The following is a 26,905-nucleotide window of genomic DNA, read 5'->3' as shown; positions in this document are numbered from 1 at the left end:
CTTTAGATCAAATAGTTTGGATGGGGTGGTGTATGTGCAGTGTGTCCAGGAAGCTTTTCTAACACAGTATGTAGATTGTCTGACCAGATGGGAGGCCATATTGGATTTGATACTTGGTAATGAACTTGGTAGTGATAGATTTGTTAGTGGGAGAGCATTTTGGAGATAGTGACCACAATTCTGTGACTTTCACTTTAGTAATGGAGAGGGATAGGTGTGTGCAACAGGGCAAGGTTTACAATTGGGGGAAGGGTAAATACAATGCTGTCAGACAAGAACTGAAGTGCATAAGTTGGGAACATAGGCTGTCAGGGAGGGACACAATTGAAATGTGGAACTTGTTCAAGGAACAGATACTACGTGTCCTTGATACGTATGTCCCTGTCAGGCAGGGAAGAGGTGGTCGAGTGAGGGAACCATGGTTGACAAGAGAGGTTGAATGTCTTGTTAAGAGGACGAAGGAGACTTATGTAATGCTGAGGAAACAAGGTTCAGACAGGGCGCTGGAGGGATACAAGATAGCCAGGAGGGAACTGAAGAAAGGGATTAGGAAAGCTAAGAGAGGGCATGAAAAATCTTTGGCGGGTAGGATCAAGGAAAACCCCAAGACCTTTTATACATATGTGAGAAATATGAGAATGACTAGAGCGAGGGTAGGTCCGATCAAGGACAGTAGCGGGAGATTATGTATTGAGTCTGAAGAGATAGGAGAGGTCTTGAACGAGTACTTTTCTTCAGTATTTACGAATGAGGGGCCATATTGTTGAAGAGGACAGTGTGAAACAGACTGGTAAGCTCGAGGAGATACTTGTTAGGAAGGAAGATGTGTTGGCCGTTTTGAAAAACCTGAGGATAGACAAGTTCCCCGGGCGTGACGGGATATATCCAAGGATTCTATGGGAAGCAAGAGATGAAATTGCAGAGCCGTTGGCAATGATCATTTCGTCCTCACAGTCAACAGGGGTGGTACCAGGGGATTGGAGAGTGGCGAATGTCGTGCCCCTGTTCAAAAAAGGGAATAGGGATAACCCTGGGAATTACAGGCCAGTTAGTCTTACTTCGGAGGCAGGCAAAGTAACGGAAAGGGTACTGAGGGATAGGATTACTAAGCATCTGGAAAGACACTGCTTGATTAGGGATAGTCAGTATGGATTTGTGAGGGGTAGGTCTTGCCTCACAAGTCTTATTAAATTTTTTGAGGTGACCAAGCACGTGGATGAAGGTAAAGCAGTGGATGTAGTGTACATAGATTTTAGTAAGGCATTTGATAAGGTTCCCCATGGTAGGCTTATGCAGAAAGTAAGGAGGCATGGGATAGTGGGAAATTTGGCCAATTGGATAGCGAACTGGCTAACCGATAGAAGTCAGAGAGTGGTGGTGGATGGCAAATATTCAGCCTGGAGCCCAGTTACCAGTGGCGTACCGCAGGGATCAGTTCTGGGTCCTCTGCTGTTTGTGATTTTCATTAATGACTTGGATGAGGGAGTTGAAGGGTGGGTCAGTAAATTTGCAGACGATACGAAGATTGGTGGAGTTGTGGATAGTGAGGAGGGCTGTTGTCGGCTGCAAAAAGACATAGATAGAATGCAGAGCTGGGCTGAGAAGTGGCAGATGGAGTTTAACCCTGAAAAGTGTGAGTTTCTCCATTTTGGAAGGACAAATATGAATGCGGAATACAGGGTTAATAGTAGGATTCTTTGCAATGTGGAGGAGCAGAGAGATCTTGAGGTCTATATTCATAGATCTTTGAAAGTTGCCACTCAAGTGGATAGAGCTGTGAAGAAGGCCTATGATCTGCTAGCATTCATTAGCAGAGGGATTGAATTTAAGGGCCGTGAGGTGATGAAGCAGCTGTACAAAACCTTGGTACGGCCACATTTGGAGTACTGTGTGCAGTTCAGGTCGCCTCATTTTAGGAAGGATGTGGAAGCTTTGGAAAAGGTGCAAAGGAAATTTACCAGGATGTTGCCTGGAATGGAGAGTAGGTCTTACAAGGAAAGGTTGAGGGTGCTCGGCCTTTTATCATTAGAACGAGAAGGATGAGGGGAGACTTGATAGAGGTTTATAAGATGATCAGGGGAATTAATAGAGTAGACAGTCAGAGACTTTATCCCGGGTGGAACAAACCATTATAAGGGGACATAAATTTAAGGTGAATGGTGGAACATATAGGGGGAATGTCAGAGGTAGGTTCTTTACCCAGAGAGTAGTGGGGGCATGGAATGCACTGCCTGTGGGAGTAGTTGAGTCGGAAACATTAGGGACCTTCAAGCGGCTATTGGATAAGTACATGGATTATGGTAGAATGATAGGGTGTAGATTAATTTGTTCTTAATCTGGGACAAAAGTTCGGCACAACATCGTGGGCCGAAGGGCCTGTTCTGTGCTGTATTTTTCTATGTCCTATATTCAATCATTTCCCCCTCAGCCTCCTTGGCTCCAAGGAAAACAATCCCAGCTTTGACAAATTTTATACAGTTCCTGCATAACTTCTTTGCTCTTAAACTCTATGCCTCGGTTAATAAAGGCAAGTATACCATATGCCTTCTTAACCACTGTATCCACCTGCCCTGTTAATTTAAGGGACCAGTGTACATGCACACCAAGGTCCCTCTGATCCTCAGTGCTTCCCAGGGTCCTGCCTTTCATCGTATATTCCCTTGTCTGGTTTATCCTGCCCAAGTGCATCACCTCACACTTATCCAGATTAAATTCCATTTGCCAGTTATCAGCCCATCTAACCAGCCCGTCCATATCCTCCTGTAATCCAAAGCTATCCTTCTCACTATTTACCACCCCACCAATTTTTGTATGACCTGCGAACTTACTAATCAACCCTCCTACATTCATATCTATATCATTTATGTAAACCATAAGCAGCTAGGGACCCCATTTGACACAGGCTTCCAGTCAGAAAATCACCGCTCAACCAGCACCCTCTGCTTCTTGCCACTCAGCCAATTTGCCAAATTTCCTTGGATCCCATGGGATCTTCCCTTCGCTATCAGACTCCCATGTGGGACCTAATCAAAAGCCTTGATGAAGACCAAGTAGACCACATTAAATGCATTGCCCTCATCCACACACCTAGTCACTTCTTAGAAAAATGTAATCAGGTTGATGAGACGTGACCTACCCTTAACAGAACAATGCTGACTGTTCTTGATTAATCCACACCTCTCCAAATGCAGATTAATTCTGTCTCTCAGAATTGCTTCCAATAGTTGCCCCACCACTGAGGTTAGACTTGCCTGTAGTTTCCTGGTTTATCCCTTCCTCCCTTCTTTAATAGTGGCTTATACTGTTTTGAGCTCATGATACCTGCCATAAGCCTCCCCTTTTTCTTTTTATTCAATGCTGTATAACCCTCGATATTGAGGGTTCACTAGATTTGTTGGTCCCACTCATTTTCTTGATTGGAACATGTTGGCCCTGTACTCTCCCTATTTCCTTCTTGAATACGTCCCATTGTACTGTCACAGATTCACCTTAAGGTACCTGCTCCCAGTCCACTCTGGCCAAATTGGCATTTCTCCAGTTTAGAACTTTGATCTCAGGCCCAGTCTTATTCTTTTCTGCAGCAATCCTGAATCTAACGCCGTTATGATCACTGTCTGCAGACTTCCGGTGGCGGCGATGGAGTGAGCAGTCACACACAAAGCAGCTCGAGCTCGAAGGCATGTATTTGAGCTCTTTTTACCTGAAATCGGGAGAATTTTGACAGGAAAATATAGCTGAAGGTGTGAAGGAGAAGTTCCTATGGGGAGTGGCATATCAGACCTGGCAGAAGAAGGTTAAGACCTGGGCACGGAATCCTAAGAGACCTGTGGCGCAGCAACAATTGGCGTGCTGGGTTTAACAGGGTCAAGGCGCTCTATCGATGGCAGATCAAGTTTGGGGTGCTGTACCCGGTGAAACCGCATGTGACTTTTGAAGGCCAGGAATGCTATTTCAAAACCCCAGAGGGAGCCAAAGACTTTATTAAAGAGCATAGACTGTGGGACAACTAAACTCTGATGGGAGATGGAGGAGTTGGCACAACAACGTTCGGTGGATGTGGGGCCCGGAAGTGTTTTTTTTTTCTTTCTTCTTGGGTCGGGGGATTTCACTGTGGTGATTATTTGTTTTTTAAAAAATATTTTTTATTCAAATTTTTACACATTTTCAACAAAACCCCTTACAGAAATAAGGAAAAACAAAGAACACATAAATAAACATCTTATAGCTCTGTCACGTATTCCCCCAATATACAAGCCCCCCCATTAAACGATAATAAACACAGTAGTAAACACAAAGGCCAGAATACCGGCTTCTTTCGCCTCCTGCACTCCCGGCTCGTCCAATACCTCAAATAGTGCGAGCCCCCAACTTGGCTTAACCCGGGTGTTTACCACCTTAGACACCGTCCTCGCAACGCCCCTCCAGAACCCATCCAGCGTTGGGCACGCCCAGAACACGTGGGCGTGATTTGCTGGGCTCCCCAAACACCTCACACACCTGTCCTCTACTCCAAAAAAACGACTCAGCCTTGCCCCAGTCATGTGCACCCTATGCAGAACCTTAAATTGTATCAGGCTAAGCCTGGCACAAGGGAGGAAGAACTTACCCTACCCAGGGCTTCCGCCCATGTACCCTCGTCTATCTCCTCCCCCCATTTACCTTTCAGCTCCTCCACCGAGGCCTCCTCCTCCTCCTGCATCTCCTGGTAGATCGCCGAGACATTGCCTTCTCTAACCCACACCCCCGAGAGCACCCTATCCTGGATTCTACGTGCTGGCAGCAGCGGGAATTCCCTCACCTGCCGTCTTACAAACGCCCTTACCTGCATGTACCTGAAGGCATTTCCAGGGTGGAGACCAAATGTTTCCTCCAACGCCCCAAGGCTCGAAAACGTCCCATCTATAAACAGGTCCCCATCCTTCTAATACCTGCCCTGTGCCAGCTCAGGAACCCCCCCATCCATTCTCCCCGGGACAAACCGATGGTTCTCCCGGATCGGGGACCACACCGAAGCCTCTGCCTCCCCACTGTGGCGTCTCCACTGTACCCAAATTTTGAGGGTCGCCGCCACCACTGGACTCGTGGTGTACCATGTCGGCAGGAGCGACAGCGGCGCCGTCACCAGCGCTCTCAGGCTCGTGCCCACACAGGACGCCATCTCCAGCCTCATCCACGCTGCCCCCTCCCTCTCCATTACCCACTTGCGTATCACCGCCACATTGGCAGCCTAGTAGTACCCACACAGATTAGGCAGCGCAAGCCCTCCTCTGTCCCTGCTCTGTTCCAGAAACACCCTTCTCACCCTCGGGGTCTTTTTGTGCCCATACAAACCCCATGATGCTCCTGCTGACCCGCTTAAAAAAGGCCTTAGGGATCAGGATGGGGAGGCACTGGAATATAAAAAGGAACCTCGGGAGCACCGTCATCTTCACCGACTGTACCCTACCTGCCAGGGAGAGCGGCAGCATATCCCACCTTTTAAACTCCTCCTCCATCTGCTCCACCAGCCTCGTCAATTTGAGCTTGTGTAGGGCCCCCCAGCTCTTGGCCACCTGGATCCCGAAGTACCGAAAACTCCTTTCCGCCCTCTTCAGTGGAAGCTCGTCTATCCCCCTTCCCTGGTCCCCTGGGTGTATCACGAATAGCTCATTCTTCCCCATGTTGAGCTTATACCCGGAGAAGTCTCCAAACTCCCTGAAGATCCGCATCACCTCCGGCATCCTCCACACCGGGTCCGCCACACACAGTAATATGTCGTCGGCATACAGCGATACCCGGTGTGTCGTCTCCCCCCCTCCAGTTCCTGGGCTCCCCCAAAGACATCGCCAAAGGCTCAATTGCCAATGCAAATAGCAGGGGGGATATAGGGGGCACCCCTGCCTCGTCCCCCGGTAGAGCCGAAAGTATTCCGACCTCCTCCGATTTGTGGCCACTCGCCACCGGGGCTTCGTACAGTAACCTAACCCAACTAACGAATCCCTCACCGAACCTGAACCTCCTCAACACTTCCCTCAGGTACCCCCACTCCACCCTATCGAAGGCTTTCTCCACATCCATAGCCGCCACTATCTCCGCTTCCCCCTCCACTGCAACCATCATGATTACATTTAGGAGCCTCCGCACATTGGTGTTTAGCTGCCTTCCCTTCACGAACCCCGTCTGGTCCTAGTGGATCACCCCCGGGACACAGTCCTCAATTCTGGTAGCCAACACCTTCGCTAACAGCTTCGCATTCACATTGAGGAGCGAGATTGGCCTATACGACCCACACTGAAAAGGGTCCTTGTCCCGCTTAAAGATCAGCGAGATCAGCGCCCTGGACATCGTCGGGGGACGACCCCCCCCCCCCCCCTCTCATTGAAAGTGCTCACTAGTAGTGGGCCCAACAGGTCCATAAACTTCCTGTAAAATTCCACCGGGAACCCATCTGGCCCTGGTGCCTTCCCCGCCTGCGTACTCCCCAGCCCCTTAGTCAGCTTCTCCAGCCCTACCGGTGCCCCAAGCCCCACCACCTGCCCCTCCTCTAACCTCGGGAACCTCAGCCGGTCCAGAAAACGACGCATCCCCCCCCCTCCTCCTCCGCGGGCTCAGACCTATACAGCCCCTCATAGAAGTCTCTAAATAGCCCATTTATTCCCACCGCCCTCCGCACTCTGCTCCCCCCTTTATCCCTAACTCCCCCAATCTCCCTCGCTGCCTCCTGCTTCCGAAGCTGGTGTGCCAGCATCCGGCTAGCCTTCTCCCCGTATTCATACACCGCTCCTTGCGCCTTCCTCCACTGTACCTCCACCTTCTTGGTAGTCAACAGGTCGAACTCGGCCTGGAGGCTTCGGCGCTCCTTGAGTAGTCCCTCCTCGGGGACCTCTGCATACCTCCTATCTACCCTTAAAATCTCCCGCACCAACCTCTCCCTCTCTCTCCTCTCCTTTCCCTCCTTGTGGGCCCTAATGGAGATCAGCTCTCCCCTAATCTCACCACCTTCAGCGCCTCCCAGACCACCCCTACCTACACCTCCCCATTATCGTTAACCTCTAGGTATCTTTCAATGCACCCTGGGATCCGCCCGCTCACCTCCTCATCTGCCAGCAAACCCACCTCCAGGCGCCACAGCGGGCGCTGGTCCCTCTCCTCCCCAAGCTAGAGCTCCACCCAGTGCGGGGCATGGTCTGAGATGGCTATGGCTGAATACTCCGTGTCCTCCACCCTCGGGATCAGCGCCCTGCTCAAAACGAAGAAATCGATCTGGGAATAGGCTTTATCGACGTGGGAAAAGAAAGAGAATTCCCTGGCCCCTGGCCTAAAAAACCTCCATGGGTCCACTCCTCCCACCTGGTCCATGAACCCCCTCAACACCTTGGCCACCGCCGGCCTCTTACCCGTCCTGGACCTAGAGCGGTCCAATGCTGGTTCCAATACCGTATTAAAGTCCCCCCCCCATTATCAAGCTCCCTGCCTCCAGGTCCGGAATCCGGCCCAACATGATTATTGTTAAAGGATAATAAGTTTGTAAAGGTGCCTCTCCACCCCCCCCCCCCCCCCCCCCCCCCCCGGCCGCCTGTGGTGGTGTTTTGGAGGAAGTTTTGGATGTGCCTTTGTTTGGGTGGGAGAGGGGGAGGTCCACAAGGATCCATTTACATAGATCAAGGAGGAAAGGTTGGGGGAGGGGTAGACAAAAGCCTTCGAGCAGGAGCAGCCAGGCTGGCAGGTAATGCTGGTGAACGGAAGTGAGGTGGGGAGATGGCCGCTAGGGTTGGCCAAGGGAGGGTGGGGGATGCGATGTGGCAGTGTTGGAAGAGAAGGGTGGTCATGGGCGGTGAAGGGGGCCATTTTGGATGGGCCCAGTTTAGGTGAAATTAAAGGAGACAGAATCGGTAGGAGAGGATGGAGGTCAAAGCCACCAGTAAGGTTCATAACATAGAACATTACAGCGCAGTACAGGTCCTTCGGCCCTCGATGTTGCGCCGATCTGTGAAACCACTCTAAAGCCCATCTACACTATTCCCTTATCGTCCATATGTCTATCCAATGACCATTTGAATGCCCTTAGTGTTGGCGAGTCCACTACTGTTGCAGGCAGGGCATTCCACGCCCTTACTACTCTCTGAGTAAAGAACCTACCTCTGTCTTATATCTATCTCCCCTCAATTTAAAGCAATGTCCCCTCGTGCTAGACATTACCATCCGAGGAAAAAGGCTCTCACTGTCCACCCTATCCAATCCTCTGATCATCTTGTATGCCTCAATTAAGTCACCTCTTAACCTTCTTCTCTCAAACGAAAACAGCCTCAAGTCCCTCAGCCTTTCCTCATAAGATCTTCCCTCCATACCAGGCAACATTCTGGCAAATCTCCTCTGCACCCTTTCCAATGTTTCCACATCCTTCCTATAATGCGGCGACCAGAATTGCACGCAATACTCCAAATGCGGCCGCACCAGAGTTTTGCACAGCTGCAACATGACCTCATGGCTCCGAAACTCAATCCCTCTACCAATAAAAGCCAACACACCGTACGCCTTCTTAACAACCCTCTCAACCTGGGTGGCAACTTTCAGGGATCTATGTACATGGATACCGAGATCTGACTGCTCATCCACACTGCCAAGAATCTTACCATTAGCCCAGTACTCTGTCTTCCTGTTATTCCTTCCAAAATGAATCACCTCACACTTTTCTGCATTAAACTCCATTTGCCACCTCTCCGCCCAGCGCTGCAGCTTATCTATGTCCCTCTGGAACTTGTAACATCCTTCCGCACTGTCCACAACTCCACCGACTTTAGTGTCATCTGCAAATTTACTCACCCATCCTTCTATGCCCTCCTCCAAGTCATTTATAAAAATAACAAACAGCAGTGACCCCAAAACAGATCCTTGTGGTACACCACTAGTAACTGTACTCCAGTCTGAACATTTCCCATCAACCACCACTCTTTGTCTTCTTCCAGCTAGCCAATTTCTGATCCAAACTGCTAAATCACCCTGAATCCCATGCCTCCGTATTTTCTGCAGTAGCCTACCGTGGGGAACCTCATCAAATGCTTAACTGAAATCCATATACACCACATCAACTGCTTTACCCTCATCCACCTGTTTGGTCACCTTCTCAAAGAACTCAATAAGGTTTGTGAGGCACGACCTACCCTTCACAAAACCGCGTTGACTATCTCTAATCAAATTATTCCTTTCCAGATGATTATACATCCTATCTCTTATAAACCGTTCCAAGATTTTGCCCACAACAGAAGTAAGGCTCACTGGTCTATAGTTACCGGGGTTATCTCTACTCCCCTTCTTGAACAAGGGGACAACATTTGCTATCCTCCAGTCTTCTGGCACTATTCCTGTAGACAAAGATGACTTAAAGATCAAAGTCAAAGGCTCAGCAATCTCCTCACTAGCTTCCCAGAGAATCCTAGGATAAATCCAATCCGGCCCAGGGGACTTATCTATTTTCACACTTTCCAGAATTGCTAACACCTTCTCCTTATGAACCTCAAGCCCTTCTAATCTAGTAGCCTGAATCTCAGTATTCTCCTCGACAACATTGTCTTTTTCCTGTGTAAATACTGACAAAAAATATTCATTTTGCACCTCTCCTACCTCCTCGGACTCCAAGCACAACTTCCCACTACTGTCCTTGACTGGCCCTACTCTTACCCTAGTCATTCGTTTATTCCTGACCTATCTATAGAAAGCTTTAGGGTTATCCTTGCTCCTACCTGCCAAAGACTTCTCATGTCCCCTCCTGGCTCTGCTTAGCTCTCTCTTTAGGTCCTTCCTAGCTAATTTGTAACTCTTGAGCGCCCTAACTGAACCTTCATGTCTCATCTTTACATAAGCCTCCTTCTTCCTCTTGACAAGTGTTTTGACTGCTTTAGTAAACCACGGTTCCCTTGCTCGACCACTTCCTCCCTGCCTGACAGGTACATACTTATCAAGGACACGCAATAGCTGTTCCTTGAACAAGCTCCACATTTCCATTGTGCCCATCCCCTGCAGTTTTCCTCTCCATCCCATGCATCCTAAGTCTTGCATCATAATTGCCTTTCCCCCAGATATAACTCTTGCAAGTTACTCTTCCACGTGGAACGTGCGGAAGCAGAACGGACCGATGAAGAGAACACGGGTCTTTACGCACTTGGGGAGCTTGAAGCAGGGTGGTCTGTCTGTAGGAGATGCAGCTCCGGGTGACGGATCAGGTTAGGTTGAGGAAGCGATGGGTGAGTCAGGTGTTTCACTCGAGGTTTGACACAAAGTGGGCGGTGGCCATTCTGTTGAGTAAAATGATGGGGTTTTAAGTCCAAGGAAATGCGGGACCCGGGGGGGGGGGGATACGTGATAATGAGCGGGTTGTTGGAGGCGACGTCGCTGGTGCTAGTGAATGTATATGCACCAAATTTGGACGACGTGGGTTTGGGGAGGGGGTTGCTGAGAGCGATTCCAGACTTGGCCACGCATCAGTTGATTATGGGAGGAGACTTTAATTGTGCGTTGGAGCGGAGGGCAGACTGGTCCAGCCCCAGGTCAATGGGAAGGCTGCAGATGGCGAAGTAGCTGGGAGGGTGGAGTTGAACCAAGATGTGGAGGTATCACGGCCACATTCTGGGAGGCATTGAAGGCGATAGTTGGGGGGGGATTATCTCGTTCAAGGCGCATGGAGATAGGAAGAGGATACAGGAGCATGGACGATTATTGGATGAGATAGTCAAGGTGGACAGGGAATATTCAAAAGACCTCACCATGGAGGGATTGGCGAAGCAAAAGAAGTTACAGTGGCAGTTCAATATGCTGACGAAAGGAAGGGCTGTTGGGCAGCTACGGAGGGCAAGGGGGATGCAGTATGAATATGGAGAGAAGGCGAATCGCATGCTGGCCCATCAGTTACAGAGGCAGGCCACGTCCAGAGAAATCCTGAGGGTCTGGACAGGGAAGGAGGAGGTAGAGTCCGAGCCGGGGAGGATAAATGAGGCGTTCAAGGATTATTATGAGAAAGTGGATAGGGCCGATTCGGGGGTGAGGAATGGTCAGGCTCGAGTGGCCGAATGGCCTCCTTCTGCACTGTACATTCTATGATATGGGGCAGTTTTTTAGATGGGTTGGAATTCCCACGGCTGGGTGAGAAGAGGAGGCAGGCGCTAGAGGAGCCATTAGGGTTGAGAGAGGTGATGGAAAGTATAAGAGGGATGAAGTCGGGGAAGGCCCCATGGTTGGATGGTTCCCCACGGAGTTTTACTGGGACGTTTAGCGAGGTGCTGAAGAAGGGGGACCTGCCGGAGACAATGACACAGACGATGATTATGCTATTTCCAAAGAAAGGGAAGGACCCGCTAGAATGTGGGTCATACAGGCCCATATCACTGTTGAATACAGATGAAATGGAAAAAAAAAATGAAAGTGTTGGCTAAGTTAGTGGCAGGGATACGTCCCAGGGTGGTTGCAGAGGATCAAACGGGCTTTGTGAAGGTTAGGCAACTCTCGAGTAATATAAGGCGGCGATTGAATGTCATCATGACCCTGTCGAGGAGGCGGGTATCGGAGGTAGTGGTGCCTATGGACTCAGAGAAGGCTTTTGACCAAGTGGAGTGGCACTACCTGTTTGAGGTTCTGGGAAGGTTTGTGCCGAAGTTTGTGGCATGAGTGCATCTGCTTTACGTGGCTCCGGTGGCGAGTATGCGGACCAACGAGATGAGCTCATGGAGATTTGGGTTGCATAGGGGAATAAGGCAGGGGTGTCCACTGTTGCCGCTGTTGTTTGCGCTAGTGATAGAGCCCTTAACGATGGCCCTTAGGGGGTCAGCAGAGTGGCAGGGGATTATGAGGAGTACGGAGCACCAGTGTGGCTGTATGCAGGCAACCTGTTGTTGTGTGTCAGACCCACTGGAGAGTATGGGGAGAATTATGGGTTTATTAGAGAGGTTCGGGGCTTTCTTGGGTTATAAGTTGAACGTGAGGAAAAGCGAGATTTTCCGGCGAACGAGGTGGGTCGGGAGCTAATTTAGGGGTGTTACCATTTAGGGTAGCCAGGGCTATGTTTAGGTATCAGGGAGCCCAGGTGTCAGGGGAGTGGGTGATGTTGCACAAATAGAACTTAAAAGTTGAGGAGATAAAGGAAGACTTTAGGAGGTGGGATACGCTGTACCTGACGCTGGCAGGGAGGGTGCAAGTGGTGAACATGAATGTCCTGCCAAGGTTTCTATTCGTATTCCAGACACTTCCAATCTTTATTCCAAAAGTATTTTTTCTGGAAGCTGGACGCAGTGATTTCGGAGTTTATATAGGTGGGGAAGGTGCCACAGTAAAGAGGGTCCTGTTACAGAAGCAGAGAGTGGGGTTGGCATTACCAAACCTGCTGCACTACTATTTGGAAGCGAATGTGGAGAAAGTGAGGTGGTAGTGGGGAAGGGAGGGGTTAGAATGGGTTAGGATGGAGGAAGACTCCTGTAGAGGGTCCAGCCTGAGGGCCATGGTGACGGCGGCACTACCGCTGACACCGAGGAGGTACACTAAGAGCCCAGTCGTACAGATTAAGGTGTGGAACCAGCTGAGGAAGCATTTTAGGATGGAGGCGATGTCGGTGTTAACACTGTTGTGTGAGAACCACGAGTTCAAGCCGGGGAAGATGGATGGCATGTACAGGAGGTGGAGAGAGGTGGGGCTGGTGAGGGTGAGAGATTTAAATTTGGAGGAGAGATTCGTAAGTCTGGAAGAGTTGCAGGAGAGGGTAGAGCTCTTGAAGGGAAGTGAATTTAGGATATAAAAGTGAGGGCCTTTGCATGGAAGGTGTGGAAAGGATTTCCCAGGCGGCCGAAGTATGCCCTATTGGAACGATTGCTGCTTTCGGACGTGGAAGGGGAGGGTAGGATTGGGAGAGCAGGGGGGAGCACAGGTTGCGAGAATCAAGGACAAATGGGAGGAGTGGGGGGGGGGTGGAGATAGGTTGCGGAGTGTGGAGTGAGGCACTGTGCAGTGAATTCAACCTCCTCATGCGCGAGGATGAGTTTAATACAGTTTAAGGCGATACACAGGGTACACATGATTCGGGTAAGAATGAGTGGGTTCTTCCAGGGTGTTACAGACAAATGTGAGATGCGTGGGTGAAGATCAGCAAACCAAGCTCATATGCTTTGGGGGGGTGAGAAGTTGGAAGGTACGGGGTGGAAGTGTTCAGCACGCTAGCAAAGATTGTGGGGTTAGAGGCCGGGCTGGACCCAATGGTGGCGATTTTTGGGATATCGGAAATGCCGGAGTTGATGGAGGGGAGGAAGGCCGATGACGGCAGCCAAGGGCAGCACGGTAGCATAGTGGTTAGTACTGTGGCATCACAGCGCCAGGGTCTCAGGTTCGATTCCCTGCTGGGTCACTGTCTGTGCGGAGTCTGCACGTTCTCCCCGTGTCTGCTTGGGTTCCTCCGGGTGCTCCGGTTTCTTCCCAGTTACAAGATGTGCAGGTTAGGCGGAATTGCCATGATAAATTGTCCAAAAGGGTTAGGAGGGGTTATTGGGTTCGGGGGATAGGGTGGAAGTGAGGGATTAATTGGGTCGGTGCAGACTCAATGGTCCGAATGGCCTCCTTCTGCACTGTATGTTCTATGCCGTGACCTTCACCTCTCTGGTTGCTTGGCGGAGACTTTTGCTGGAATGGCAGTCGACATTGCGGCTGGGCTGGCGGCCTGGCTTGGGGACCTGTATGATTTCCTCCGGTTGGAGAAGATTATGTCTGAATTGAGGGAATCAGCGGAAGGCTTTGATACATAGTGGAGATTGTTCACAACCATGTTTGAGGAATCGTTTGTCATCTGGGGGGGGGGGGGGGGGGGGGGCGGGTGACACTTGCACAGGCTGCAAAAACATTTTTGTATTTTTGAATATGTTTTGAATAAAATATATATTTTTTTTAATGATCCCTGTCTGCAAAATGCTTCCCACTACTTATACTTCAACCTGTTTCCTCATTATCTAATCTATCCCTATCTAGGGAAGGCAATAACGTAGTGGTATTGTCGCTGGACAGTAATCCAGAGACCCAGGGTTATGCTCTGCGAACCTGGTTTTGAATCCTACCATGGCAGAATTCAAATTCAATTTAAAAAAATCCGGAATTAAAAGTCGAGTGATGACCATGAAACAATTGTTGTAAAAGTTCACCTGGCTCACTAATGTCCTTTAGGGAAGGAAACCTGTCATCCTTACCTGGTCTAGCCAACACATGACTCCAAACCTACAGCGATGTGATAAACTCTTAAATGCCCTCAGGGATATGCAAAAAACATTGGCCCAGCCAGCGATGCCCACATCCCATAAACAAGAGAAAAAAAAATCATTATCTAAAATTAAGTCCAGAACCTCTGGTAGGACCTTCTACATACTGACTTAAAAATTCCACTCCCTCTAAGCCTTTCGCACTATGATTACCCCTGTTAATGTTGGGGAAGTTGAAATCCCCCACTATCAATACCCTATTAATTTTAAACTTCTTTGAAATTTACCTACATATTTGCTCTAGTATTTCTCTCACTTGTTAGGGGGCCTATAGAACACTCCCAGCAATGTGATTGCTCCTCTTTAGTTTTAAGTTCTACCCATAAGGCTTTATTTGAAGAGCCTTCCACAATGTCGTCCCTCCTTACTGCTGTAAATTGATTCCCTCATCAAAATTGCGAGACCCCCTCCTCTCTTACCTACCCTGTCTTGCCTGATGATTCTATATCCTGCATTATTGAGCTGCCAATCCTGCCCCTCTCTCAACCATGCCTCAGTGGCAAAAATGACATCATGCCCCCATGTTTTAATTTGTACCCCCAACTCACCTGTCTTGTTCGTCAGACTCCTTGCATTAGAACAAATACCATCCAATCTTGCCAAACTCCCTCGTGACAAAACTGGTCGAGACATTCTTTGCCTTCCTAGCTCACTTGCTGTCTTTTCTAAATTTGGTTGTGCAGCTCCCCCTGCTGAACCTTCTCTCAGGATTCACCCCCCCCCCCCCCCCCCCGCCCGCTGAACCTTCTCTCAGGATGCCCCCCACCCCCTGCCCCCCTGCCAATTTAGTTTAAACCCTTCCTGCAGATACAAAGAAGGGTTGTTAGCACATCCTTCATCTTCATAAAATTACTTCTGGCTAGGTACTAAGAAGGGTTCATGGTAAAATGAAATCTAAGCGATGCAGAGTTAAGTTTCACTGCTGACTACTTCAAAGTCACTCAACCATGAAGGGAGATGAATGGAAAGCACTTAACTCTCTTTGAAGTGGTCGAGGAACTGATGTTTATAAACATTGTGGTTAGGTTCACAGTTGACCACTTCAAAGTTACTCAACTGTGAAGGGAGATGAATAGAACAATGCTGACAGCTGGATGTGCTTGGAAGCTGTTAATCACAGCCTAGTAATATCAATATCAAAGAGAAATGAATGAATGGCATGCAGATCAAAGGTCGGAGGGGGTTAAACCCAGTTGACTGGTTTTCTCTTTCCAGGTATTAACAGAAGGTGCTGCTTCCTGTGCCTAAGCCAGCTGGTATATTGCCTTGGTGAGTTTTAAAACAGTGATTGTTTTCTTTGCCTCTGACTGAACTGCTTTCTTGCTTCCAGGCAGACATCTTTCTTCAGAGGCTCCAGGCAGGGGTCTCTCTTCTGGGAGGGCTTCCAGGCAGGGGTGTCTTTTCTTGGGGCTTCTGGATGGTTGCTGGGGGATGACTCTTTGATTAGGGGGTCTCTGGAGGGTTCTCTTTATTTAGGGGGTCTCTTGGAGTGTGTCTGGTGGGTTTCTTTAATTAATTAGGGGGTCTCAGGTAGTGGGGCTGGGTGGGCAGATCTTGCATTGTTGGGGGGTGGGGGAAGGGAGAGTGGCCCTACAATGGACTTTGGGGGCTACTCCCTTAAAGAGTCCTTGGCCCATTGCGAGGTCCACCGCATCAGATACGCTTGTCAGGACTTGCACCAATTCTCACCCACGTGATTCACGGCCCAGAGAATTACGAGAGCCCAGAGAATGTGGTCTTACAGACCCATTTGCATCCTCCCACAGGTCCTGGGCGCGAACCTCGATCCCAACGCCAGCGGCGGCCTGGAGCATCAGAAATGGATCGCCGCCAGATTCCTTTTTTCCCCCCAGACAATGATTTCTCTGCAGCATCAGGAAATGAGCTACTGGCAGCAGAGATCCCAGTCCCATGTTACACTAACACAACTGAGTTTTTGGATGAGGATACAGAAAGTCAGAAGGAAGATAGGGATAGCTAGAAGTAATTTTGTGAAGATGACGTATATGCTAACAAGAAAACTCAAGTTAGAAACCAGGGAGAAAACTCATAAGATGTCACATTCTATGTACTTTGGTAGGAAGAAAGGAGCACAAAGGGATTTGGTGTCCTTGTGCATAAATAACAGGCTAGCATGTAAGTTCAGCAGGTAATAGGAAAGGCAAACAGAATGCTGGCCTTTATTGCAAAGGGAATGGAGTATAGAAATAGGAAAGACTTACTAATATTATACAAGGCACTAGTTAGACCACACCTGGAATACTGTGAACAGTTTTGCTCCCCTTATCTAAGGAAAGATTTCCTGGCACTGGGGCAGTCCAGAGATGGTTCATTAGGTTGATCCCAGGCATGGAGGATTTTCTTATGAGGAGAGATCGAGTGGGTTATGCCTGGACTCACTGGAGTTTAGAAGAATGATAGGTGACCTTTTGAAACATACATGATTCTCAGGGGGCTTGGCAGGGGAGATGCTGAGAGTTTTTTTCCTGCTGTGGGAGAGTCTAGTTCCAGAGGGCATAACCTCAGAGTAAGAGGGTCACCCTTTCAGACAGAGATGAGAAATATTTCCCCTCAGAGGATAATGAATCTGTGGAATTCTTTATTACACACGGCTGTAGAGGCTGGGTCATTAAGAATGCTCAAGGTTGAGATAGACAGATTTTAATCAGTAAGGAAATCAAGGGTTATGGGGATAAGGCAGGAAAGTGGAGTTAAGAATTATCATATCTGATCAGTCATGATCTCATTGAACGATGGAGCAGACTTGATTTGACAAATGTAATTCCTAACAGCAGTGAAGGTATACCTACACTTTATGGACTGCAGCAGTTCAGGAACTCCCTCCCTAACAGCACAGGTGGGTGTACCTACACCACATGGACTGCAGTGGATCAAGAAGGCAGCTCACCACCACCCCCTGAAGGGCAATTAGGGATGGGCAATAAATACTGGCGTAGCTAATACCGCCCACACCGTAAATGAACATTTAAAAATGGGCTACTTCTGCTCATACATCTTATGGTCTTATCTGCTTTCCTGAAGCCTGGACAATAAATAAAGATCTGCAGAATAAAATAGAGGCCTGGATGCCAAGATGTATGTTGGAAATTCCATGCAATTCATGCACAACCCATATGACAAATGATTTGATGTCTGAAATTGCAAGAACAAAAAGAACCCTAAAAAGTGACATCCAGAAAATAAAATGTCAGTATGGTCATTTGATCAAAATGAAACGGTGAAAATATCAGAGCTGAAAAGCTACAGATCTTTTCTGAAGGGAAAGTGGAGGGCAAAAGAAAAAGGAGTTGGCCTATTATGATTGGATGGCGAACATCACAAAGTGGTTGCAGCTGTGCTACAGGGGATGGATGAGGATGGTGTAAAACAGAAGAGTGTGACATACCATGACAGCAGATCTCCTGGTAGGAGAAGCTAGAAGCAGGTGCAGGGGGAGGAATAAAGATGATGGATGTGGGTGATGTAGTTGACATGGTGTACTTAAGCCATATGGTAAATTGTCAAATAACAACTTGTTAGCAAATGTTAAACCCCATGGACTAAAAGGGGGAAGGTCGCAAACCATTAGCAACACTTGCACCCTGGCCTACATGGCAGAGATTGGCATTTTAGACTCCTGTTATTTTTGTGGAGTCAGACCAGGTACTGAAAGCACGTGTTAAACGATGGCTCAGGGGTGTCATGAACCACGGGGACCCCTAGTCTGGAGTCAGACATCTTTTGACAGTTAATTGATGTTGCATGTTATAATGTAATGCTGTATAAGTTAAATATGTTTTAATACAATGATTAAGGCGTTAGAACACCTTATCCACTGGGTTGCTTAGAACAGTATTGATATTCAGATTTGACAATGTCAGCTGTTTCCTGTGATTTAATCTTTTGATTCATCTGTTCCCCTGCGTTTATGCTTGAACAGGTGGTTGAGCTTTCACTGACTTTAAAGGATTTACTGTATTCAGTTCTGGATGCTTTGTTTACATAGCTGTGTCACGGAAGAGCATTATGCATACTTGCCTGAGCTCCAAACTGCATCAACTGATTCAGCTCAGGAGGGGTTGTTAATACAGCCAACAAAGGGACTGAAAGCGTGACAATTTTATGCCACTTGATAAAACATTTTTTTTTTAAGTGCTTTCTGAATGACTATTTATTTTGACAGTTTATGACCATCTCAAAAACTTCCCAGCATCATTATAGTGCTGGACATAGTGGATATTAGTGATACTAGGGTATGATGGGGGAGTGAAGGAGTCTAGCAGGCATGGGGGATATGGAGATGTATAGGGGGGCAAGAGTTGGGTGAGAGGGGTATGGAGCTGAGGGTGGGGGACCTCACACTCATCTATAGAGCTGGGATGACGGTTCAGCAAATGGGGGCAGGCCTTCTAGCCCCACTGTATCAGCAGCTACCAGTGTCTGTTCCCATCTTTCCCCTCTTTTGGGAGACCACAGTCCTGATTCCAGGTTGCGCCCGACACTGGTTAAAGAAAATATAATGGATGGTCACTGCCACTCAGGAGATGGGATTGCAAAGTTGGGAAATACCCTGACATACGAATCCCCCTCAATAGGGGAAAACCTGGCCCATAGAATAGAGAAGCAAGGAGGTTAGGTTGAATCTTTATAAAACACTGGATTGGCTTCAATTGGAGTACTGCATCGAATCCCGGAGGCACACTACAGGAAATGGGCGAAGGCAGGAGAGCATAAAAAATTTACAATCGCATGGTAGCACAGTGGGTAGCACTGTTGCTTCACAGCACAAGGGTCCCAAGTTCGATTCCCGACTTAGGTCAGTCTGTGCGGAGTCCGCACATTCTCCCCGTGTCTGCGTGGGTTTCCTCCAGGTGCTCCAGTTTCCTTCCACAAGTCCCGAAAGACATGCCGTTAGGTAATTTGGACATTGAATTCTCCCTCGGTGTACCCGAATAGGTACCCGGAATGTGGCGACTCGGGGCTTTTCACGATAACTTCATTGCAGTGTTAATGTAAGCCTACTTGTGACAATAAAGATTATTATAATCATGGTTCCAGGGTTAAAGGATTTCAGTCACAGGTGTAAAGTAAAATAGGAAAAGATGACATTTGAAACATGAAGGTCTGACAAAACCCGAAGGATTATGAGAAAAAGCAAGCACAAATCCCACAAAGGGTTAACAGCATTCAGAAAAGAGGGTTTGAAATGCAAATAGCCTTTATTAACTTGAGAAATCTGATGCTTTCCTTTCAAGTTAAAGAAATGCTGGCAAATTAAGTTTCAGTTACATGAAGGAAATGTAACAGAAATCTTTGGATCCTCACTGGCTTCAGGTGATGTCCCAGATGACTGGAGAATAGACAATGTTGTTCCTCTGTTTAAGAAGGGTAGCAAGGATAATCCAGGAACTAAAAGCCGGTGAGCCTTACTTCAGTGGTAGGGAAATTACTGGAGAGAATTCTTCGAGACAGGATCTACTCCCATTTGGAAGCAAATGAATGTGTTAGTGAGAGGCAGCATGGTTTTGTGAAGGGGAGGTCGTGTCTCACTAACTTGAAAGAGTTTTTTGAGGAGGTCACAAAGATGATTGATGCAGGTAGGGCAGTGGATGTTGTCTATATGGACTTCAGTAAGGCCTTTGACAAGGTCCCTCATGGTAGACTAGTACAAAAGGTGAAGTCACACGGGATCAGGGGTGAGCTGGCAAGGTGGATACAGAACTGGCTAGGTCATAGAAGGCAGAGAGTAGCAATGGAAGGATGCTTTTCTAATTTGAGGGCGGTGACTAGTGGTGTTCCGCAGGGATCAGTGCTGGGACCTTTGCTGTTTGTAGTATATATAAATGATTTGGAGGAAAATGTAACTGGTCTGATTAGTAAGTTTGCAGACGACACAACGGTTAGTGGAATTGCGGATAGCGATGAGGACTGTCAGAGGAGACAACAGGATTTAGATTGTTTGGAGACTTGGGCGGAGAGATGGCAGATGGAGTTTAATCCGGACAAATGTGAGGTAATGCATTTTGGAAGGTCTAATGCAGGTAGGGAATATACAGTGAATGGTAGAACCCGCAAGAGTATTGAAAGTCAGAGAGATCTAGGAGTACAGGTCCACAGGTCACTGAAAGGGGCAACACAGGTGGAGAAGGTAGTCAAGAAGGCATACGGCATGCTTGCCTTCATTGGCCGGGGCATTGAGTATAAGAATTGGCAAGTCATGTTGCAGCTGTCTAGAACCTTAGTTAGGCCACACTTGGAGTATAGTGTTCAATTCTGGTCGCCACACTACCAGAAGGATGTGGAGGCTTTAGAGAGGGTGCAGAAGAGATTTACCAGAATGTTGCCTGGTATGGAGGGCATAAGCTATGAGGAGCGATTGAATAAACTCGGTTTGTTCTCACTGGAACGAAGGAGGTTGAGGGGCGACCTGATAGAGGTATACAAAATTATGAGGGGCATAGACAGAGTGGATAGTCAGAGGCTTTTCCCCAGGGTAGAGGGGTTAATTACAAGGGGGCATAGGTTTAAGGTAAGGTTTAGAGTAGGTGTACGAGGCAAGTTTTTTTACACAGAGGGTAGTGGGTGCCTGGAACTCGCTACCGGAGGAGGTGGTGGAAGCAGGGACGATAGTGACATTTAAGGGGCATCTTGACAAATACATGAATAGGATGGGAATAGAGGGATACGGACCCAGGAAGTGTAAAAGATTGTAGTTTAGTCGGGCAGCATGGTCGGCACGGGCTTGGAGGGCCTGTTCCTGTGCTGTACATTTCTTTGTTCTTTGTTGAAACAATAGTTCACACTTTCATAGAAGTTAATTATTTTAGTAAGAATTGAAAAAGAATTGCCGGGGTTTTATGTTTGAACTAAGTGATAATAAAGTGTATGAATAAAATCCTGCTGGCACCAGTTGAATGTGGGAATTTGGAGATAACAAATTCACTATGGCATAAATTTAACACCAAGAAGGAGCCAGTAAAACATGACGAGAACAGGATGTATTACTCCTCTAAGATTTGAAAAGCATCAAAGCATTTTTACCAATGCTTATCATTGAGACATCCACTGGTTAGACGTGATGGAAACTAGATGTGTACAATGGACAAATAAAAATTGCATAAATGAGCAGAAGATATTATTTAAAAGGTAATAAAATGTAATCAGCCTGGCTGTGAGAAGGGTATAAAAAATCCTGAATCACTAGCAGCCGACATTCAGCTCTCAGATCTGCTTCGGTACATGGGAGAGATCGAAAACGAGAGCCGAACAGAACAGCGAATCAACTAGGAGAAAACCAACAGATAGAGAAGAATGATTGTCATGGAGGCCCGGAAGGACTGATGAACCGGCATGGAGAATTCAGAAGCAAGATATTTTTACTTGGTGTAAAGACAGTGATGTTATTTTTTTTTGAAGTAAAGTAAAGTAAGTTTTAAATTAACCGTAACCTGAAACAGTGGTTATTACAAAATATTGATAAGTCTACTGTACTTTCTTAGCAAGGCGGGACCCAGGATCGAAGCTACTAAGTGGTAAGTAGATAAAATCTTCTTTGAAGATATAGGTTATACCAGGGATAAATTGAAACACTAGTTTGACTTGAATAGCACCTACTTAAGTCTGGAAAGGAGTCAAGGAGTGAAACTTCTTGAGCACCATTTAGAACATCTGATTGGCCCTTTTTGGTATATGGGGAGTTTTAAGAATAGTGGTGATTTAACTTCACAGGATAGGATAGAGATGTTGGGCTGTTCTTCTTAGGGAAGAGAAGGTTGAGGTGAGACTTGACAGAAGTGTTCAATATTTCAAGGGGACTAGGGAGTTTTATTTTAATTCAGTTTTATGGGATGTGGGCTTCGCTGGCTAGGTCAGCATTTGTTGCCCATCCTGAATTGCCCTTGAGAAGGTGGTGAGCTGCCTTCTTGATCCACTGCAGTCCATGTGGTGTAGGTACACCCACCTGTGCTGTTAGGGAGGGAGTTCCAGGATTTTGACCCAGTCACAGTGAAGGAGCAGCAATATATTTCCAAGTCAGAATGGTGAGCAACTTGGAGGGGAACTTCCACGTGGTGGTGTTCCTATGTATCTGCTGCCCTTGTCCTTGAAGGTGGTGGTGGGTTTGGAAGATGCTGCCTAAAGAGCCTTGGTGAGTTCCTGCAGTGCATCTTGTAGACGGTACACACCGCTGCTACTGTGCGTCAGTGGAGTGAATCTTTGTGGAAGGGACACCAATCAAGCGGACTGCTTTGTCCTGGATGCTGTCGAGCTTCTTCAGTGTTGTTGGAGCTGCATTCATTCAGGCAAGTGGGGAGTATTCCATTACACTCCTGACTTGTGCCTCGTCGATGGCGGACAGGCCTTGGGAAGTCAGGAGGCGAGTTACTCGCCGCAGAATTCCTAGCCTCTGATCTGCTCTTATAGCCACAGTATTTATATAGATAGTCCAGTTCAGTTTCTGGTCAATGGTAACTTCCTGGATGTAGCTAGTGGGGGATTCACTGGTGGTAATGCCATTGAATGTCAAGGGGCAATGGTTAGATTCTCTCTTACTGGACATGGTAATTGCCTGGCACTTGTGTGGCACGAATGTTACTTGCCAGTTGTCAGCCAAATCCTGGATATTGCCCAGGTCTTGCTGCATTTACACATGGACTGCTTCAGTGTCTAAGGAGTCACAAATGGTGCTGAACATTGTGTAATCATCAGCGAATATCCCCACATCTGACCTTATGTTGGAAGGATAACATTGATGAAGCAGCTGAAGGTGGTTGGGCCGAGCACACTACCCTAAATAACACCTGAAGTGATGTTCTGGGACTGAGATGACTAAGCTCCAACAATCACAGCAATCTTTGTTTGAGCGAGGAATGACTCTAACTAGTGGAGAGTCGTTCTCTCTCTCTCTCTCGTTAGATCTGTTCTGAATTTATCCCATTCAGCATAATGGTAGTGCCACACAACACGATGGAGAATCCTCAATGTGAAGACAGGATTTTGTCTCCACAAGAACTGTGTGGTGGTTACTCCTACTGTTACCGTCTTGGACAGATGCATCTGCGGTAGGCAGGTTTGTGAGGATGAGGTCTAGTATGTTATTCCCTCTTGTTGGTTCCTTTACCACCTGTCAGACGCAGTCTAGCGGCTATGTCCTTCAGGACTCAGTCAGTAGTGGTGCAATCGAGCCACTCTTGATGACGGACATTGAAGTCCGCCACCAGAGCACATTCTGCGCCCTTGTCACCTTCCGTGAAATGAAATGAAAATGAAAATCGCTTATTGTCACAAATAGGCTTCAAATGAAGTTACTGTGAAAAGCCCCTAGTCACCTCATTCCGCCACCTGTTCGGGGAGGCTGGTTCAGGAACTGAACCCGCACTGCTGGCCTTGGTCTGTTTTACAAGCCAGCTATTTAGTCCACTGTGCTAAACCAGCCCCTTCCAGTGCTTCCACCAAGTGGTGTTCAACGTGGAGTAGTACTGATTCATCAGCTGACGATGGATGGTAATCAGCAGGTTTCATGGCTCATATTTGACCTCACGGAGCAACTCCCTCCCAACTTGTAAACCATGGTGCCTGGATACATCTGCTGGGTCTGTCTTGCCAGTGAGACAGGACATAACCAGGGATGGTGATAGTGGTGTGATTCGATGAGTATGACTATGTCAGGCTATTGCTCAACTAGTCTGCGAGATAGCTCTCCCAATTTTGGCACAACCCCTTGAAATGTCTAAGATTTGCCGTAAGGCATGGGGCAGAAGGTTTAGAGGGGATGGGAGGACAAACCTTTTTACCCAGAGGGTGGCGGGAGTTTGGAACTCGCTGCCTGAAAGGGCAATGGAGGCAGGACCCTCATAACATTTCAGAAGTGTTTAGATGTGCACTTGTGATCCCAAGGCATACATGGTTATGGGCCAAGAGCTGGAAAATGGGATTAGAATAGTTAGTGGTTGTTTTTGACTGGCATAAACACAATGGGCTGAAGGGCCTGTTCTGTGCTGCATGACTCTAGAACTCTATGTAAATAAGAAGGACTTTGCAGTGTCGACAGGGCTTGGTTTGCTGTTGTTGTTTCCACTGTCTAGTCAATGCCAGGTGGTCCGTCCGGTTTCTTTCCTTTTTATTCACTTTGTAGCGGTTTGATGAGTGGCTTGCTAGGCCATTTCAAAGGGCATTTAAGAGTCAATCACATTACTGTGGATCTGGAGTCACATGTAGGGCAGACCAGATGAAGACTGCAGATTTCCTTCCCCAAAGGCCATTATGAACCAGCAGAGTATTTTACGATAATTGACAATGGTTTCATGGTCATCTTTAAACTTGTAATTCAAGATATTTATTGGATTCAATTTCCACCATCTGCTGTGACGGGATTGGAACCCTGGTCCCCAGAATATTAACCTGGGTCTCTGGATCACCAGTACAGTGACAATACCTCTATGCGATCGCCTCCCCATGTGTTGATGGGGAGAAACTATTCTTCAGTGGCAAAAATGGCGAGAATCAGAGGATGTGAATTTAAAGTGAATGGCAAAGAAATCAAAGGTGACATGAGGAAAATCATTTTTAGGTTAGGGTCTGCAATGTCTTGCCTGAGAACATGGTAGAGGCAGACATGGTCTCCTTCTGCACTGTGACCATTCAATGATTCGATGAGCTGCCGTCATTAATAGCCCAGACACCGTTTCTATTTCTTACATTGAAACCGTGAATACACTTCAGGAGGTACTTCACCAGTTGTAAAGACACAATATTAAATGCAAGTTTTTCTTTTTTTTCAATTTTCTGCAGACAAGCTTACCTTTGTAACATGCTTCATGCAACACTTGAATAAGTAGTGCAGTAATTTGGGCTTTGCACTGATCCAGCTTTCCAATAGAATGTTTAGAGGTTCCATAAGAAAGCAATGGTTGGAAGTAAAATAGATCACTCAGGTGAGTTGCAAATGCTTTCCACATCATGGTTTTGTATTTAGAATATAGTGCACCTTTTCCTTCACAGTGTGAAGAGTCCTGCCAGTGTACAGATTTTCTCCTGATAGGAGGAACTAAAGGATGTTGACTTATTTCAACGTATCTTTTGGCTTCTAAATCTTGTTCAGGTTTATTTTCTGCTGAGGGGATGTGCTGAAATTGCAAATCTTGAGCTTTAACTTCCTGTGGTTTATCAGACATGGGTCTGTTCAAAACATGTTGCCACAGCATGTTGGATGTAGCAAGCCCATCAACAATACGGTTCAGAAGCACTTCATCTTCCATGCAGAATTCTTCAATGGACCTCTTACAGGTACAAGGTTCTAATCCATGCCGATTGTCCTCTAATTTTGGCCGACACGGGTTAGTTCGTATATCTTCACCACAAAAAATATTATGACTACTTGTACAACTCTGAAGAAAAGATATTTTTATGTTTTCCCAATCCAAAGCTGTGAGGTTATTACTACTCACAGTTGAAATAAATATTTTGTTTGTCGTGATGACTTCATAGAAACACTGAGATGCTATCCTTCCTCTTTCATTGGCTAAAACGCCCAATACTCTTTCTACTAGGAATGGTTCAAATTTTGAATTCCAACTCTTTCTATGCGATGTTACTTCCCATCTTTGAGACAGTAAATCAGATTCATTTATATTTATTTCTTCAATACCGTTCTTCAGTTCAAGGCATGACAGATGCGTATTAGATTCTGATACAATGCTGTTGAATATTTCCAGACCACGAAAAAATTCCCAAAGCGATTCGGAGGGAAGAACATATGGTTTAACATACGCTAAGGTACAAAGTACTGTAGAAATATATTGCTCCATGAGAAAAACAGCATATATGCCCAACCATGTCAAAGCCTGCTTCATACGGTTAAAGGTTTCCTTCATATGTATCAGCTGACAATTTAACCAAGGATCATTCTTAATTTTTTCACTAAGGCATTTCCAGTGGCTTGTATGGTATCTCAGTTCTTCACACAGGCGTCCAAGTCTCTTAACAGATATGCCACTTGAATGATCCTTGCCCAGATTTACCTTTTTGGACATTTCTTGCTCTTGGGTCAACAGTTCGGTCAGTTTTTTTACAAACTTAGATGCTCCACTTACACTCATGGCATATGTTTTATTTAGAAGAATACAAGATCTACGTTCCAGCAGTATCTGAAGTTTTGCATAATTATTTGCTAAACTCGATATGGTCCGATGATAATGGAAATCAGTGGTGCCCAGAACATCTGAGGGCAATGATTTTACATGACCATGAAATAAGCCTCCTTTAAGGCTTCGTTGCAGCTGACAACATTTACCTAGGTCAAAGGCAATCCGCTCTGCCTCAGCCAGTCTCCCTGAAAGAAATCTATTATCCAGATCGGGGGACAGCAATGAATCATCACTGTCTGTGTCTGAACAACTGTCTTCTACTTGGTGCTTCGTCATTAGCCATCTCCACCCAGGTTGAAGCCGATTCCACAGTAGAGTTTCAGCTTGCTGCAGAGATTTTGCAAAACTGTTTGGTAATCCTAAACATGGAAATATGGAATAATTCATAGAATGTGAGATGTTTTTAGTGGGATAAAATTAGATGCACAGAATAGATAAAACTTAACTTGTACACAAGTAACCAACACCACAGTTATGTTCTCTGAAGCAGCAAGATTGTTTATA

The 26,905-nt window shown here is 47.0% G+C and overlaps 1 protein-coding gene across 4 annotated transcripts in view; it reads right to left on the bottom strand.

Annotated features, from left to right (window-relative positions):
• Window positions 1-26,905, bottom strand: part of ccdc142 (coiled-coil domain containing 142) — a 302,979-nt gene that overhangs the window by 194,628 nt on the left and 81,446 nt on the right. For all 4 annotated transcript variants that reach the window (XM_072497531.1, XM_072497533.1, XM_072497532.1 and 1 more), the window contains one exon: window positions 25,057-26,760. In XM_072497531.1, the coding sequence (XP_072353632.1) occupies window positions 25,057-26,760 (1,704 nt within the window). The remainder of the gene's footprint in view (window positions 1-25,056; window positions 26,761-26,905) is intronic.

This window comes from Scyliorhinus torazame, chromosome 3 (genome assembly GCF_047496885.1).
Source record: "Scyliorhinus torazame isolate Kashiwa2021f chromosome 3, sScyTor2.1, whole genome shotgun sequence".
In the NCBI taxonomy this organism is placed as follows: domain Eukaryota; kingdom Metazoa; phylum Chordata; class Chondrichthyes; order Carcharhiniformes; family Scyliorhinidae; genus Scyliorhinus; species Scyliorhinus torazame.
Note: the sequence above shows the minus strand (reverse complement) of the source record. Positions and strands in the feature narration are given on the sequence as shown.